This window comes from Oncorhynchus keta, chromosome 10, assembly GCF_023373465.1.
Source record: "Oncorhynchus keta strain PuntledgeMale-10-30-2019 chromosome 10, Oket_V2, whole genome shotgun sequence".
NCBI lineage: Eukaryota > Metazoa > Chordata > Actinopteri > Salmoniformes > Salmonidae > Oncorhynchus > Oncorhynchus keta.
Window position 1 is genome coordinate 7715562 of NC_068430.1, and position 18846 is coordinate 7734407.

The window sequence follows — 18846 nt, forward strand, 5'->3', positions numbered from 1 at the left end:
GCTGGTCTGCATCCTCTGGAAGGTACCAACACCTAGTATAACACACAATAAGCACCTCTATTACTGTTCCTACATATCTCTATTATCCTGGTGCTGTCTCTGCTGGTCTGCATCCTCTGAAGGTACCAACACCTAGTATAACACACAATAAGCACCTCTATTACTGTTCCTATATATCTCTATTATCCTGGTGCTGGCTCTGCTGGTCTGCATCCTCTGGAAGGTACCAACACCTAGTATAACACACAATAAGCACCTCTATTACTGTTCCTATATATCTCTATTATCCTGGTGCTGGCTCTGCTGGTCTGCATCCTCTGGAAGGTACCAACACCTAGTATAACACACAATAAGCACCTCTATTACTGTTCCTACATATCTCTATTATCCTGGTGCTGTCTCTGCTGGTCTGCATCCTCTGGAAGGTACCAACACCTAGTATAACACACAATAAGCACCTCTATTACTGTTCCTATATATCTCTATTATCCTGGTGCTGGCTCTGCTGGTCTGCATCCTCTGGAAGGTACCAACACCTAGTATAACACACAATAAGCACCTCTATTACTGTTCCTATATATCTCTATTATCCTGGTGCTGGCTCTGCTGGTCTGCATCCTCTGGAAGGTACCAACACCTAGTATAACACACAATAAGCACCTCTATTACTGTTCCTACATATCTCTATTATCCTGGTGCTGTCTCTGCTGGTCTGCATCCTCTGGAAGGTACCAACACCTAGTATAACACACAATAAGCACCTCTATTACTGTTCCTATATATCTCTATTATCCTGGTGCTGGCTCTGCTGGTCTGGTCTGCATCCTCTGTTCCTACATATCTCTATTATCCTGGTGCTGGCTCTGCTGGTCTGCAGGTACCAACACCTAGTATAACACACAATAAGCACCTCTATTACTGTTCCTATATATCTCTATTATCCTGGTGCTGGCTCTGCTGGTCTGCATCCTCTGGAAGGTACCAACACCTAGTATAACACACAATAAGCACCTCTATTACTGTTCCTATATATCTCTATTATCCTGGTGCTGGCTCTGCTGGTCTGCATCCTCTGGAAGGTACCAACACCTAGTATAACACACAATAAGCACCTCTATTACTGTTCCTATCCTATATCTCTATTATCCTGGTGCTGTCTCTGCTGGTCTGCATCCTCTGGAAGGTACCAACACCTAGTATAACACACAATAAGCACCTCTATTACTGTTCCTATATATCTCTATTATCCTGGTGCTGTCTCTGCTGGTCTGCATCCTCTGGAAGGTACCAACACCTAGTATAACACACAATAAGCACCTCTATTACTGTTCCTATATATCTCTATTATCCTGGTGCTGGCTCTGCTGGTCTGCATCCTCTGGAAGGTACCAACACCTAGTATAACACACAATAAGCACCTCTATTACTGTTCCTATATATCTCTATTATCCTGGTGCTGTCTCTGCTGGTCTGCATCCTCTGGAAGGTACCAACACCTAGTATAACACACAATAAGCACCTCTATTACTGTTCCTACATATCTCTATTATCCTGGTGCTGGCTCTGCTGGTCTGCATCCTCTGGAAGGTACCAACACCTAGTATAACACACAATAAGCACCTCTATTACTGTTCCTATATATCTCTATTATCCTGGTGCTGGCTCTGCTGGTCTGCATCCTCTGGAAGGTACCAACACCTAGTATAACACACAATAAGCACCTCTATTACTGTTCCTACATATCTCTATTATCCTGGTGCTGTCTCTGCTGGTCTGCATCCTCTGGAAGGTACCAACACCTAGTATAACACACAATAAGCACCTCTATTACTGTTCCTATATATCTCTATTATCCTGGTGCTGGCTCTGCTGGTCTGCATCCTCTGGAAGGTACCAACACCTAGTATAACACACAATAAGCACCTCTATTACTGTTCCTACATATCTCTATTATCCTGGTGCTGTCTCTGCTGGTCTGCATCCTCTGGAAGGTACCAACACCTAGTATAACACACAATAAGCACCTCTATTACTGTTCCTATATATCTCTATTATCCTGGTGCTGGCTCTGCTGGTCTGCATCCTCTGGAAGGTACCAACACCTAGTATAACACACAATAAGCACCTCTATTACTGTTCCTACATATCTCTATTATCCTGGTGCTGTCTCTGCTGGTCTGCATCCTCTGGAAGGTACCAACACCTAGTATAACACACAATAAGCACCTCTATTACTGTTCCTATATATCTCTATTATCCTGGTGCTGGCTCTGCTGGTCTGCATCCTCTGGAAGGTACCAACACCTAGTATAACACACAATAAGCACCTCTATTACTGTTCCTATATATCTCTATTATCCTGGTGCTGTCTCTGGTCTGGTCTGCATCCTCTGGAAGGTACCAACACCTAGTATAACACACAATAAGCACCTCTATTACTGTTCCTACATATCTCTATTATCCTGGTGCTGGCTCTGCTGGTCTGCATCCTCTGGAAGGTACCAACACCTAGTATAACACACAATAAGCACCTCTATTACTGTTCCTATATATCTCTATTATCCTGGTGCTGGCTGGTGCTGTCTCTGCTGGTCTGCATCCTCTGGAAGGTACCAACACCTAGTATAACACACAATAAGCACCTCTATTACTGTTCCTATATATCTCTATTATCCTGGTGCTGGCTCTGCTGGTCTGCATCCTCTGGAAGGTACCAACACCTAGTATAACACACAATAAGCACCTCTATTACTGTTCCTATATATCTCTATTATCCTGGTGCTGTCTCTGCTGGTCTGCATCCTCTGGAAGGTACCAACACCTAGTATAACACACAATAAGCACCTCTATTACTGTTCCTATATATCTCTATTATCCTGGCTGCTGTCTCTGCTGGTCTGCATCCTCTGGAAGGTACCAACACCTAGTATAACACACAATAAGCACCTCTATTACTGTTCCTATATATCTCTATTATCCTGGTGCTGTCTCTGCTGGTCTGCATCCTCTGGAAGGTACCAACACCTAGTATAACACACAATAAGCACCTCTATTACTGTTCCTATATATCTCTATTATCCTGGTGCTGGCTCTGCTGGTCTGCATCCTCTGGAAGGTACCAACACCTAGTATAACACACAATAAGCACCTCTATTACTGTTCCTATATATCTCTATTATCCTGGTGCTGTCTCTGCTGGTCTGCATCCTCTGGAAGGTACCAACACCTAGTATAACACACAATAAGCACCTCTATTACTGTTCCTACATATCTCTATTATCCTGGTGCTGTCTCTGCTGGTCTGCATCCTCTGGAAGGTACCAACACCTAGTATAACACACAATAAGCACCTCTATTACTGTTCCTACATATCTCTATTATCCTGGTGCTGTCTCTGCTGGTCTGCATCCTCTGGAAGGTACCAACACCTAGTATAACACACAATAAGCACCTCTATTACTGTTCCTATATATCTCTATTATCCTGGTGCTGTCTCTGCTGGTCTGCATCCTCTGGAAGGTACCAACACCTAGTATAACACACAATAAGCACCTCTATTACTGTTCCTACATATCTCTATTATCCTGGTGCTGTCTCTGCTGGTCTGCATCCTCTGGAAGGTACCAACACCTAGTATAACACACAATAAGCACCTCTATTACTGTTCCTATATATCTCTATTATCCTGGTGCTGTCTCTGCTGGTCTGCATCCTCTGGAAGGTACCAACACCTAGTATAACACACAATAAGCACCTCTATTACTGTTCCTACATATCTCTATTATCCTGGTGCTGTCTCTGCTGGTCTGCATCCTCTGGAAGGTACCAACACCTAGTATAACACACAATAAGCACCTCTATTACTGTTCCTACATATCTCTATTATCCTGGTGCTGGCTCTGCTGGTCTGCATCCTCTGGAAGGTACCAACACCTAGTATAACACACAATAAGCACCTCTATTACTGTTCCTATATATCTCTATTATCCTGGTGCTGGCTCTGCTGGTCTGCATCCTCTGGAAGGTACCAACACCTAGTATAACACACAATAAGCACCTCTATTACTGTTCCTACATATCTCTATTATCCTGGTGCTGTCTCTGCTGGTCTGCATCCTCTGGAAGGTACCAACACCTAGTATAACACACAATAAGCACCTCTATTACTGTTCCTATATATCTCTATTATCCTGGTGCTGTCTCTGCTGGTCTGCATCCTCTGGAAGGTACCAACACCTAGTATAACACACAATAAGCACCTCTATTACTGTTCCTACATATCTCTATTATCCTGGTGCTGTCTCTGCTGGTCTGCATCCTCTGGAAGGTACCAACACCTAGTATAACACACAATAAGCACCTCTATTACTGTTCCTATATATCTCTATTATCCTGGTGCTGGCTCTGCTGGTCTGCATCCTCTGGAAGGTACCAACACCTAGTATAACACACAATAAGCACCTCTATTACTGTTCCTACATATCTCTATTATCCTGGTGCTGTCTCTGCTGGTCTGCATCCTCTGGAAGGTACCAACACCTAGTATAACACACAATAAGCACCTCTATTACTGTTCATACATATCTCTATTATCCTGGTGCTGTCTCTGCTGGTCTGCATCCTCTGGAAGGTACCAACACCTAGTATAACACACAATAAGCACCTCTATTACTGTTCCTATATATCTCTATTATCCTGGTGCTGTCCCTGCTGGTCTGCATCCTCTGGAAGGTACCAACACCTAGTATAACACACAATAAGCACCTCTATTACTGTTCATACATATCTCTATTATCCTGGTGCTGTCTCTGCTGGTCTGCATCCTCTGGAAGGTACCAACACCTAGTATAACACACAATAAGCACCTCTATTACTGTTCCTATATATCTCTATTATCCTGGTGCTGTCTCTGATGGTCTGCATCCTCTGGAAGGTACCAACACCTAGTATAACACACAATAAGCACCTCTATTACTGTTCCTATATATCTCTATTATCCTGGTGCTGTCTCTGCTGGTCTGCATCCTCTGGAAGGTACCAACACCTAGTATAACACACAATAAGCACCTCTATTACTGTTCCTACATATCTCTATTATCCTGGTGCTGTCTCTGATGGTCTGCATCCTCTGGAAGGTACCAACACCTAGTATAACACACAATAAGCACCTCTATTACTGTTCCTATATATCTCTATTATCCTGGTGCTGTCTCTGCTGGTCTGCATCCTCTGGAAGGTACCAACACCTAGTATAACACACAATAAGCACCTCTATTACTGTTCCTACATATCTCTATTATCCTGGTGCTGTCTCTGCTGGTCTGCATCCTCTGGAAGGTACCAACACCTAGTATAACACACAATAAGCACCTCTATTACTGTTCCTACATATCTCTATTATCCTGGTGCTGTCTCTGCTGGTCTGCATCCTCTGGAAGGTACCAACACCTAGTATAACACACAATAAGCACCTCTATTACTGTTCCTACATATCTCTATTATCCTGGTGCTGTCTCTGCTGGTCTGCATCCTCTGGAAGGTACCAACACCTAGTATAACACGCAATAAGCACCTCTATTACTGTTCATACATATCTCTATTATCCTGGTGCTGTCTCTGCTGGTCTGCATCCTCTGGAAGGTACCAACACCTAGTATAACACACAATAAGCACCTCTATTACTGTTCCTACATATCTCTATTATCCTGGTGCTGGCTCTGCTGGTCTGCATCCTCTGGAAGGTACCGACACCTAGTATAACACACAATAAGCACCTCTATTACTGTTCCTATATATCTCTATTATCCTGGTGCTGGCTCTGCTGGTCTGCATCCTCTGGAAGGTACCAACACCTAGTATAACACACAATAAGCACCTCTATTACTGTTCCTACATATCTCTATTATCCTGGTGCTGTCTCTGCTGGTCTGCATCCTCTGGAAGGTACCAACACCTAGTATAACACACAATAAGCACCTCTATTACTGTTCCTACATATCTCTATTATCCTGGTGCTGTCTCTGCTGGTCTGCATCCTCTGGAAGGTACCAACACCTAGTATAACACACAATAAGCACCTCTATTACTGTTCCTACATATCTCTATTATCCTGGTGCTGTCTCTGCTGGTCTGCATCCTCTGGAAGGTACCAACACCTAGTATAACACACAATAAGCACCTCTATTACTGTTCCTACATATCTCTATTATCCTGGTGCTGTCTCTGCTGGTCTGCATCCTCTGGAAGGTACCAACAACTTTAATAGTATATAACCTAGACTAAACACCTCTATTACTGGGCCTTTCATACTATATAATCAGAGGTGGAAAAAGTACTCGATTGTCATACTTGAGTAAAAGTAAAGATACCTTAATAGAAAATGACTCAAGTAAAAGTGAAAGTCACCCAGTAAAATACTTGCGTAAAAGTCTAAAAGTATTTGGTTTTAAATGGACTTAAGTACAATGGTGGACAAAGTACTACATTTTAATATTTGAATTAAAGTACAAAGTAAAAGTAAATGCGAACCATCAAATTCCTGATATTAAGCAAACCAGACAGACAACACAATGTCCTTATTGTTATTTTCTGACAACCAGAGGTACACTCCACCACTCAGACATCATTTAATAACAAAGCATTTGTGTTCAGTGAGTCCGCCAGATCAGTAGGGAGGACCAGGGACGTTCTCTTGATAAGTCTGTGAATTGAACCTTTTTTTAAGCATTCAAAATGTGTCAAGACGAGTACTTTTGGGTGTCAAGACGAGTCCTTTTGGGTGTCAAGACGAGTACTTTTGGGTGTCAAGACTAGTACTTTTGGGTGTCAAGACGAGTACTTTTGGGTGTCAAGACTAGTACTTTTGGGTGTCAAGACTAGTACTTTTGGGTGTCAAGACGAGTACTTTTGGGTGTCAAGACGAGTCCTTTTGGGTGTCAAGACTAGTACTTTTGGGTGTCAAGACGAGTCCTTTTGGGAGTCAAGACTAGTACTTTTTGGTGTCAAGACGAGTACTTTTGGGAGTCAAGACTAGTACTTTTGGGTGTCAAGACTAGTACTTTTGGGTGTCAAGACTAGTACTTTTGGGTGTCAAGACTAGTACTTTTGGGTGTCAAGACGAGTACTTTTGGGTGTCAAGACTAGTACTTTTGGGTGTCAAGACTAGTACTTTTGGGTGTCAAGACTAGTACTTTTGGGTGTCAAGACTAGTACTTTTGGGTGTCAAGACTAGTACTTTTGGGTGTCAAGACTAGTACTTTTGGGTGTCAAGACTAGTACTTTTGGGTGTCAAGACTAGTACTTTTGGGTGTCAAGACTAGTACTTTTGGGTGTCAAGACGAGTACTTTTGGGTGTCAAGACGAGTACTTTTGGGTGTCAAGACTAGTACTTTTGGGTGTCAAGACTAGTACTTTTGGGTGTCAAGACTAGTACTTTTGGGTGTCAAGACTAGTACTTTTGGGTGTCAAGACTAGTACTTTTGGGTGTCAAGACTAGTACTTTTGGGTGTCAAGACGAGTACTTTTGGGTGTCAAGACAAGTACTTTTGTAACGGTTCTCTTGGTGTGATGGAAAGTCGGACCAAAATGCAGCGTGTAGATTGCGATCCATGTTTTAATAAACAAACGTAACACGAATCTAAATACAAACACTACAAAAAACAAATAAACGTAACGAAAACCGAAACAGCCTAATACTTGTGTACACTAACACATAGACAGGAACAAGGACACGAAGGACAATCACCCACGACAAACTCAAAGAATATGGCTGCCTCTGATTGAGAACCACTCCAGACAGCCATAGACTTTGCTAGATCACCCCACTAGCTACAATCCCAATATATACACACCACATACAAAAACCCATGCCACACCCTGGCCTGACCCAATACATGAAGATAAACACAAAATACTTCGACCCCCAAAAATTACTTAATTAGTACTTTAATAAAGTATTTTTTACTGAAGTACTTTATACAACTGTATATAATCCTGGTTGGTATCCTGGTGCTCTGCTCATCATATATGACTATACCTACTGTAGTTAATGTACCTATATTATCCTGGATGCCCCAGGGCAGTGATTGGGGACATTGCCCTGTGTAAGGTGCTGTCTTTCGGATGGGACGTTAAGCGAGTGTCACTAAAGAACCCATGGCACTTATCATAAGAGTAGGGGTTTTAACCCCAGTGTTCTGGCTAAATGCCCAACCTGGCCTTCATATCATCAAGGACACCTAATCATCCCCAGTTTACAATTGGCTCATTTATTCCATTCATGACGTTCAAAACACTTCAAGCCCCCTCCATGTCTCCCCCCCACCTCTCGCTCTCACCCCACCCGTGAAATTTCAGCCGCATCTGGTGCCTGCACTTATCTGACCAATCAAACATGAAAACAACTACGTTCCCCAGAGCACCCTGCTCTATCAGCGCTAATTGATTAATGAGCCAAATGATTGAGGTAAATGAATGAGCTAAATGATTGAGCTAAATGAATGAGGTAAATGAATGAGGTAAATGAATGAGGTAAATGAATGAGGTAAATGAATGAGATAAATGAATGAGGTAAATGAATGAGGTAAATGAATGAGGTAAATGAATGAGGTAAATGAATGAGGTAAATGAATGAGGTAAATGAATGAGGTAAATGAATGAGGTAAATGAATGAGATAAATGAATGAGGTAAATGAATGAGGTAAATGAATGAGGTAAATGGATGAGGTAAATGGATGAGGTAAATGGATGAGGTAAATGAATGAGATAAATGAATGAGGTAAATTAATGAGGTAAATGAAAAATTATGTTGATTTCACAGGTTAAACAAAAATCTACTCAAAGGACCTATATGAACTGTTACTTCTTTGGGGTTCGAACCGGTTTAGAACTTTATCTTCTGGTCGGAACATCGGAATGATTTGAAAATGATTTTGGTGCCAACCCCTGGTTCTCACTCAACTTACCTGGTAAAATAAGGTAACATAAATCAACACATGGCTGGTAAACTGGTGCTGACCCTGCATACTCTGGAAGGTCCACACACATCATACTGTATATTAGTTACTGTAGGTGCCTACGTACCCCTATTATCCTGGCTGGTAAACTGGTGCTGACCCTGCATACTCTGGAAGGTCCACACACATCATACTGTATATTAGTTACTGTAGGTGCCTACGTACCCCTATTATCCTGGCTGGTAAACTGGTGCTGACCCTGCATACTCTGGAAGGTCCACACACATCATACTGTATATTAGTTACTGTAGGTGCCTACGTACCCCTATTATCCTGGCTGGTAAACTGGTGCTGACCCTGCATACTCTGGAAGGTCCACACACATCATACTGTATATTAGTTACTGTAGGTGCCTACGTACCCTATTATCCTGGCTGGTAAACTGGTGCTGACCCTGCATACTCTGGAAGGTCCACACACATCATACTGTATATTAGTTACTGTAGGTGCCTACGTACCCCTATTATCCTGGCTGGTAAACTGGTGCTGACCCTGCATACTCTGGAAGGTCCACACACATCATACTGTATATTAGTTACTGTAGGTGCCTACGTACCCCTATTATCCTGGCTGGTAAACTGGTGCTGACCCTGCATACTCTGGAAGGTCCACACACATCATACTGTATATTAGTTACTGTAGGTGCCTACGTACCCCTATTATCCTGGCTGGTAAACTGGTGCTGACCCTGCATACTCTGGAAGGTCCACACACATCATACTGTATATTAGTTACTGTAGGTGCCTACGTACCCCTATTATCCTGGCTGGTAAACTGGTGCTGACCCACTGTTCTGCATACTGTGAAAGAAGACTATCCAACCCTATACTCTTATCATTCAATCATAATGTATTTTGTATCAAGCTGTGATCTACAGATCTTTGTTCTATTCTCCTCACCTCTCTGAGATAAGTCAGTTATTTATCTCTGCTCTAGTCCATCTCTATTCCACCTCTCCTCTCCTCATCTCTAGTCCATCTCTCCTCATCTCTAGTCCATCTCTCCTCTCCTCATCTCTAGTCCATCTCTCCTCATCTCTAGTCCATCTCTCCTCATCTCTAGTCCATCTCTCCTCATCTCTAGTCCATTTCTCCTCATCTCTAGTCCATCTCTCCTCTCCTCATCTCTAGTCCATCTCTCCTCTCCCCATCTCTAGTCCATCTCTCCTCTCCTCATCTCTAGTCCATCTCTCCTCATCTCTAGTCCATCTCTCCTCTCCTCATCTCTAGTCCATCTCTCCTCTCCCCATCTCTAGTCCATCTCTCCTCTCCTCATCTCTAGTCCATCTCTCCTCATCTCAAGTCCATCTCTCCTCTCCCCATCTCTAGTCCATCTCTCCTCTCCTCATCTCTAGTCCATCTCTCCTCTCCTCATCTCTAGTCCATCTCTCCTCTCCTCATCTCTAGTCCATCTCTCCTCTCCTCATCTCTAGTCCATCTCAAGTCCATCTCTCCTCTCCCCATCTCTAGTCCATCTCTCCTCTCCCCATCTCTAGTCCATCTCTCCTCTCCCCATCTCTAGTCCATCTCTCCTCTCCCCATCTCTAGTCCATCTCTCCTCTCCTCATCTCTAGTCCATCTCTCCTCTCCTCATCTCTAGTCCATCTCTAGTCCATCTCTCCTCTCTCCATCTCTAGTCCATCTCTCCTCTCCCCATCTCTCCTCTCCTCATCTCTAGTCCATCTCTAGTCCATCTCTTGTCCATCTCTCCTCTCCTCATCTCTAGTCCATCTCTAGTCCATCTCTCCTCTCCCCATCTCTAGTCAATATCTGCTCTCCATATCTCTAGTCCATCTCTCCTCTCCTCATCTCTAGTCCATCTCTCCTCTCCTCATCTCTAGTCCATCTCTCCTCTCCTCATCTCTAGTCCATCTCTCCTCTCCTCATCTCTAGTCCATCTCTCCTCTCCTCATCTCTAGTCCATCTCAAGTCCATCTCTCCTCTCCTCATCTCTAGTCCATCTCAAGTCCATCTCTCCTCTCCCCATCTCTAGTCCATCTCTCCTCTCCCCATCTCTAGTCCATCTCTCCTCTCCCCATCTCTAGTCCATCTCTCCTCTCCTCATCTCTAGTCCATCTCTCCTCTCCTCATCTCTAGTCCATCTCTAGTCCATCTCTCCTCTCTCCATCTCTAGTCCATCTCTCCTCTCCCCATCTCTCCTCTCCTCATCTCTAGTCCATCTCTAGTCCATCTCTTCCCATCTCTAGGCCATCTCTCCTCTCCTCATCTCTAGTCCATCTCTAGTCCATCTCTCCTCTCCCCATCTCTAGTCAATATCTGCTCTCCATATCTCTAGTCCATCTCTTCTCTCCACATCTCTAGTCCATCTCTCCTCTCCCCATCTCTAGTCCATCTCTCCTCTCCTCATCTCTAGTCCATCTCTAGTCCATCTCTCCTCTCCCCATCTCTAGTCCATCTCTAGTCCATCTCTCCACATCTCTAGTCCATCCATCTCTCCTCTCCTCATCTCTAGTCCATCTCTAGTCCATCTCCTCATCTCTAGTCCATCTCTCCTCTCCACATCAATCTCTCCTCTCTCTAGTCCATCTTTCCTCTCCTCTCTAGTCCATCTCTCCTCTCCAACTCTCCTCTCTAGTCCATATATCCTCTATATCCATATATATATATATATATATATATATATATATATATATATATATATATATAATTATATATGCCATTTAGATCTCTCCTCTCCTCATCTCTCCTCTCCTCATCTCTAGTCCAACTCTCCTCTCCTCTCCTCATCTCTCCTCTCCTCATCTCTTGTCCATCTCTCCTCTCCTCATCTCTCCTCTCCCCATCTCTTTTACTCTGTACTTTTATTCACCCCCCTCCCTCCACTACATCTCTGTTGTAACTCCTTCTCCTCTTCCTTCTCTTCCACCCTCTCGTCAGTGTGGGTTCTTCAAGCGTACAGAGCGCCACCCCCAGTACGAGACAGAATACTACCACGCCCACATGCACATTCAGCCCTCTGAGGTGGAGAGGCAGGCATCAGACCAATAGGTTCCTGCTTTCCCCTACCTTCTCCCCCAAGCGGTAAAACCACGCACCCTGGCCTGCCTCGAACTGGCATGCCCTAGTCTCTCAAGCCCTGTAGTTCCCCTTAGACACGGATCCAGTTTCAGTTTTGCGTTGCCTCCTCTAATGGTTAAGGTTAGGGTTTTTTTGGGGGGATAGGTAAGCTGATCCTAGATCTGTGCCTAACGGACAGAGAGCTGTTGTGCTGCATGCTGTGACTCTGCCTGCCGTGTGATCTTTGACCTTAAATGCTGTACCTGAAACTTGTTCATTCTGGAACAAGGAAGTTGTTGCTAATAATTCTGGTTCTATTCATTAACATTATCACCTGGTCCCACACTTGATAACAATGTTAGAATGTTAGAATGTTAGAATGTTAGAATGTCAGAATGTCAGAATGTTAGAATGTCAGAATGTTAGAATGTCAGAATGTCAGAATGTTAGAATGTCAGAATGCCAGAATGTTAGAATGTCAGAATGCCAGAATGAACATGTGTTCTCTGTTGTTCTTTTGTGTTTCTGACAAAAGGGGAGGGGGGCGCTGCAGGAGTGTGGAGGCTGTAGGTGAAATGACAACGTGTGGCAGCACAATTGTAATGTTTTGCACTGGTGTGTTTTCTTTGCTTGTGTGGCACCTGTTTTACTGACGTTTCGCAAGTCATCTGAACATTTTGGTTTGTGTGGCACCTGCACAATCAAAAGCAAAAAAATCTCCTTTGGGTTTTACTCAGCGGCATCGTCAAAGTGCATTTTTCATACGCTCCCTCCTTCCCTCCTTCTCTCTCCTTCCCTCCCCCCTTCTCTCTCCTTCCCTCCCCCCTTCTCTCTCCTTCCCTCCTTCCCTCCTTCTCTCTCCTTCCCTCCCCCCTTCTCTCTCCTTCCCTCCCCCCTTCTCTCTCCCTCCCTCCTTCCCTCCTTCTCTCTCCCACTCCCTCCTTCCCTCCCCCTTCTCTCTCCCACTCCCTCCTTCCCTCCCCTTCTCTCTCCCACTCCCTCCTTCCCTCCCCCTTCTCTCTCCTTCCCTCCTCCCTTCTCTCTCCCACTCCCTCCTTCCCTCCCCTTCTCTCTCCCACTCCCTCCTTCCCTCCCCCCTTCTCTCCCCACTCCCTCCTTCCCCCTTCTCTCTCCCACTCCCTCCTTCCCTCCCCCCTTTTCTCTCCTACTCCCTCCTTCCCTCCCCCCTTCTCTCTCCCACTCCCTCTCTCCTTCCCTCCCCCCTTCTCTCTCCCACAGTGTGGTTTCTTCCGTCGGGTCCAGTATGAAGACCAAGTGCCTCAGTACCATGCGGTGAAGATTCCCCACCAGGACCTGCCCCAGTTCCATGAGAGCCAGAAGGCAGGGGTCCTCCACAAGAAAGAGTGGACTACACACTGGAGCGACGGAACCTCCTGATCGACAGCAACAACAAAAACAGCAACAACAAGGAATTGAATAATAACAAACCCCTCGATTCAACCCATATGGCGCTCACTAACTCTGCGGTGTAATAAATGTGTGCACACAGACTGGCCGTGTACATTTGGGGCTACGTCCTCATTCTTCACCCTTCTTCTGAAGTGGACTTATTAATGCTGACTACTCTCTCCTGCATATGTATATGGACAGTGATGCTAACTTTCTACATCGTCTCTATAGTCCAGCATTTTGGATTTGAGATCAAATGTTCCGTATGAGGTGACAGTACATAATGTCATCTTTCACTTGAGGGTTATTTATACATATCTGATTTACCATTTAGAAATGAAAGCACTTTATAGATCTAGTCCCCCTCATTTGAAGATGTCATAAGTATTTGGACAAATTTCACTTATAGCGTCAAATGTAGTATTTGGTCCCATATTCCTAGCACACAATGACGACATCAAGCTTGTGACGATCCAAACTTGTTGGATGCGTTAGATGTTTCTAAATACTTCTACATGAATGTGGATGCTAACATGATTATGGTTATGGATAATCTTGAATCATGAAAGATGATGAGTGAGAAAGTTACAGAGGGTCAAAGATCTTTCCCCCAAGACATGCTTGTTATTGGTAATGTTGAGAGGTTAGCATGCTAACCTCCATTGTTATTGGTAATGTTGAGAGGTTAGCATGCTATCCTCCATTGTTATTGGTAATGTTGAGAGGTTAGCATGCTAACCTCCATTGTTATTGGTAATGTTGAGAGGTTAGCATGCTAACCTCCATTGTTATTGGTAATGTTGAGAGGTTAGCATGCTAACCTCCATTGTTATTGGTAATGTTGAGAGGTTAGCATGCTAACCTCCATTGTTATTGGTAATGTTGAGAGGTTAGCATGCTAACCTCCATTGTTATTGGTAATGTTGAGAGGTTAGCATGCTAACCTCCATTGTTATTGGTAATGTTGAGAGGTTAGCATGCTAACCTCCATTGTTATTGGTAATGTTGAGAGGTTAGCATGCTAACCTCCATTGTTATTGGTAATGTTGAGAGGTTAGCATGCTAACCTCCATTGTTATTGGTAATGTTGAGAGGTTAGCATGCTAACCTCCCTTGTTATTGGTAATGTTGAGAGGTTAGCATGCTTTGCTGTAGCTTCTATAACTTTTCTCACTCATCATTATTCACAATTCATTCATGATTTTTCTTAATCATGGCATTATCAGGACTGATATAGAACTGTTCACAAACTAATCACTGAGATGGAATATCACTCTAATCACCATTCAGTTCCTATGGGGCAAACTCAAAACCCCAGAATCCAACCAAAACAAACTACGACTGCATCCAAGAAGTGTATAGAGTCACAAGCTTGACGTAGTCGTTGCTAGAAATATGGGAACAAATACTACACCTTTGACTACTTTAGTACACTATAAGTACAAATGTGTCCAAATACTGTCCAAATACTTAAATCAGACGTGAAAATACCCTCGATTAAAAGGTGACATTCTGTCTGTCACCTCATATGGGGCAGCGTAGCCTAGTGGTTAGAGCGTTGTACTAGTATACGGAAGGTTGCAAGTTCAAACCCCCGAGCTGACAAGGTACAAATCTGTCGTTCTGCCCCTGAACAGGCTGTTCATGCTAACCTCTCAACATTACCAATAGCAAGGGAGGTTAGCATGCTAACCTCTCAACATTCCACTGTTCCTAGGCCGTCATTGAAAATAAGAATTTGTTCTTACTGACTAGTTAAATAAAGGTAAAAAAAATCTAATAAATATGAACAATTGAGCTGAAATGAAGTATAGAGCCACATGTATAAATACATACACTACATAGTGTACATCAATATGGCATGAAAGTCCTACCTGGATCATGTCCCACATGGTTTTTAATGTGCCATCAAATTCATGAAAACATGTCATCTAAAAATGCACAATGCAGAAATCGCTCTGCCATTTCCTGGTTGCTAAAATTCTAATAGTTTGCCAGCTTTTCGCACTTGGCATTCTCTCAACCAGCTTCACCTGGAATGCTTTTCCAACAGTCTTGAAGGAATTCCCACATATGCTGAGCACTCAAATATAAAATATAAAATATATTTAGATTTGTTTAACACTTTTTTGGTTACTACATGATTCCATATGTGTTATTTCATAGTTTTGATGTCTTCACTATTATTCTACAATGTAGAAAATAGCCAAAATTATAGTAAAAATAAAGAAAAACCCTTGAATGAGTAGGTGTGTCCAAACTTTTGACTGCGACTGTATTTTCCAAAAATATTGTGTTTTCAGCTGTTTAAAGCTGGTGTGCAAAAATTAAACTGAAGAACAGGAAGCATAGAAATCGCACACATAGAATAGATATAGCGCTTCTTAGACATGCTTTCAATGAGAATGACAGATCTATAACTCACAATTCTATGTAAATTTGTTCAGGTTACCCAAAATGTTACATATTGCAGCTTTTAGGTATATGTACCATTATGCTTGTATTTGTGGATTCAGTTACTTCTACCTGATGCCTTTCAATAAGGTTTTCGATTAAGATGTATTTTTCCTAATCGAAAATGATAGAAGGCATTGGGAAGCGTGTGCAGATCCCCTTACTACACTCTTAGATGCTGTCTAGAATCTAAAAGGGTTCTTTGGCTGTCTCCATAGGACAGGGCTCTCCAAACGTTCCTAGAGAGCTACCCTCTTGTAGGTTCACGCCAACCACTATTGTAACTAACCTGATTCAGCTTATCAACCAGCTAATTATTAGAATCAGGTGAGCAAAAACCTACAGGACGGTAGCTCTCCAGGAACAGGGTTAGAGTGAAAACCTACAGGACGGTAGCTCTCCAGGAACAAGGTTAGAGAGCCCTGCCATGTGAGAACCATTTTGTTTTCCATTTAGGGCCCTTTATACAGAGGGTTCAACATGGAACCCGAAAGACTTCCATCTGGAACCAAAAAGGGTTCTATCTGGAACCAAAAAGGGTTCTATCCGGAAACAAAAAGGGTTCTCCTTTTGGGACAGCTAAAAAAACCTTTATGAATAATTTTTTCCAAGTGTTTGACTTGGAGTGCTTCTTGACCTAACTACTGAACTTTTAGAATACTCAGGTATTCAAACCAGCTACCTTTCAGTTACTGGCCTGATGCACTAATTGCTAGGCTACCTGCTGCCCTTAGACTTACCTGAGAGTTTAAGCTTATGCGTTGAGGAATTCATAATAACACTACATCGCCTAAATAAACATGAAGAAACTACCAAAATATAGGATAATCTAGATAGCAAGTCAATACCTTACCCAGCTCAGAGTTCATGGTACAGAGATGCAAACTCAAATGTTTAGAGGTCTTCAATCATTTAACCTCTAAGGGATCGGTGTCCCCCTCGTGGGCCAGTTGAGCTAACATAGGCTAATGTGATTAGCATGATGTTGTAAGTAACAAGACAATTTCCCAGGACATAGACATATCTGATATAAACAGAAAGCTTAAATTATTGTTCATCTAACTGCACTGTCCAATTTACAGTAGCTATTAGAGTGGAATAATACCATGCTATTGTTTGAGGTAGAGTGCACAGTTATGTACTATCAATAAATCAAATGGGCACATTTGGGCAGACTTGATACAGCATTTTGAACGGTGATGCAATGGTTCATTGGATCAGTCTAAAACGTTGCACTTACACTGCTTCCATCTAGTGGCCAAACTCTAAATTGCGCTAATACATTGTGGCCTTTTGCATTTCAAAGATGACGAAGAACAAAACAACGAACAAATGTATTTGTTTTTTTCTTTGTATTATCTTTTACCAGATCTAATGTGTTATATTCTCTTAGATTAATTTCCACAAACTTCAAAGTGTTTCCTTTCAAATGATATCAAGAATATGCTTCAGGTCCTGAGCTACAGGCAGAAGATTTGGGCATGTCATTTTAGGCCAACATTTAAAAAAAGAGTTTGATCCTTAATAATAATAATTTAATCTGTAAAGTGCTTTTCTCACATCCAAGGCGCAACATAAATGTGAAACCTTGATGGAAATGATGATTGTAAACAATTGTTTATTACAGTTTTATTTTGTATTTGCATAAAAGTGCCTTATGGTAGAAACTGCATTGTAAGTATATTTATAACGGCCTTTTGATTGTTTATCCCAATTTAAACACGTGCTTCTACTGCATTTTAAAGAGACTATTTACAGAAAGCGTTGCCATATTCTGTTGCATTTAGAGGTTCTGAAGGTTACAGAACGTTATGAATGTCTTCTGGACTGGATGGAAACGAGACGAGGAGCAGAGATCCCTGGTGGAATATGGAGAAAAATAGGAATAGAATGCATAGAACCCATAGTTATAGAAATAGAATCCCTATTATGTTCTATGTGGTGAGTCAACTTTGTAATGATTAGATATAGCAGGGAAATCTTGTTATAGCTGCATGAGAGAATATCAGTGTTCAGAGTTTTTTTTGTCATGATTTTATTTATTTCTGACTGGCTGCCCTGTATTACCATTGTAAATACCAACACATCTCTAAGACTAATGAATTCAAATTGACAGCTAACAGAGGGGAGAGTTTGATGAGAATCGACTGGGTTTGTTGATGGTTTTTCTGTCAAAATGCCAGATCCTGCATTTTGGCTTGTGGACACTAGATGATGATAACACATTCTGGTTTGACTTGGCTTGGAAAGAAATACTGGTCCTGTATATATATACCAAACCCACCCCACTTCTCCTTTACCCAAATCCAGACAGGTGATGGTGTATCTCTATGTTTGACTGGGTGTGGTTCTCAATCAGGGACAGCTGTCTATCATTGTCTCTGATTGAGAACCATACTTAGGCAGCCCTTTTTCCCACCTGTCTTTGTGGGAAGTTGACTTTATTTATGGCACATAGCCTTTAGCGTCACGGTTTGTTTCGTAGTGTTTATTGTTTTGTTCAGCGTCTTTTCATTCTAATAAAGAACATGTACCACGCCACCACGCTGCACCTTGGTCCAGTTCCTTCAACGGCCGTGACATACAGACCTATATCTATCCTACCCTGCCTTTCTAAGGTCTTCGAAAGCCAAGTTAACAAACAGATCACCGACCATTTCGAATCCCACTGTACCTTCTCCACTATGCAATCTGGTTTCAGAGCTGGTCATGGGTGCACCTCAGCCACGCTCAAGGTCCTAAACGATATCTTAACCGCCATCGATAAAAGACAATACTGTGCAGCCGTATTCATCAACCTGGCCAAGGCTTTCGACTCAGTCAATCACCATATTCTTATCGGCAGACTCAACAGCCTTGGTTTCTCAAATGACTGCCTCGCCTGGTTCACCAACTGCTTCTCTGACAGAGTTCAATGTGTCAAATTGGAGGGCCTGTTGTCCGGACCTCTG

At 42.7% G+C, this 18846-nt stretch overlaps 1 protein-coding gene across 1 annotated transcript in view; it reads left to right on the forward strand.

Moving 5' to 3' along the window:
* itga7 (integrin, alpha 7) overlaps nt 1-18436 on the forward strand; it is a 79626-nt gene extending 61190 nt beyond the window's left edge. Inside the window, exon 20 of the mRNA XM_052528617.1 lies at nt 13271-18436. Coding sequence (XP_052384577.1) covers nt 13271-13429 — 159 coding nt within the window. The 3' untranslated portion in view covers nt 13430-18436. The remainder of the gene's footprint in view (nt 1-13270) is intronic.
* Nucleotides 18437-18846: the final 410 nt, after the last annotated feature.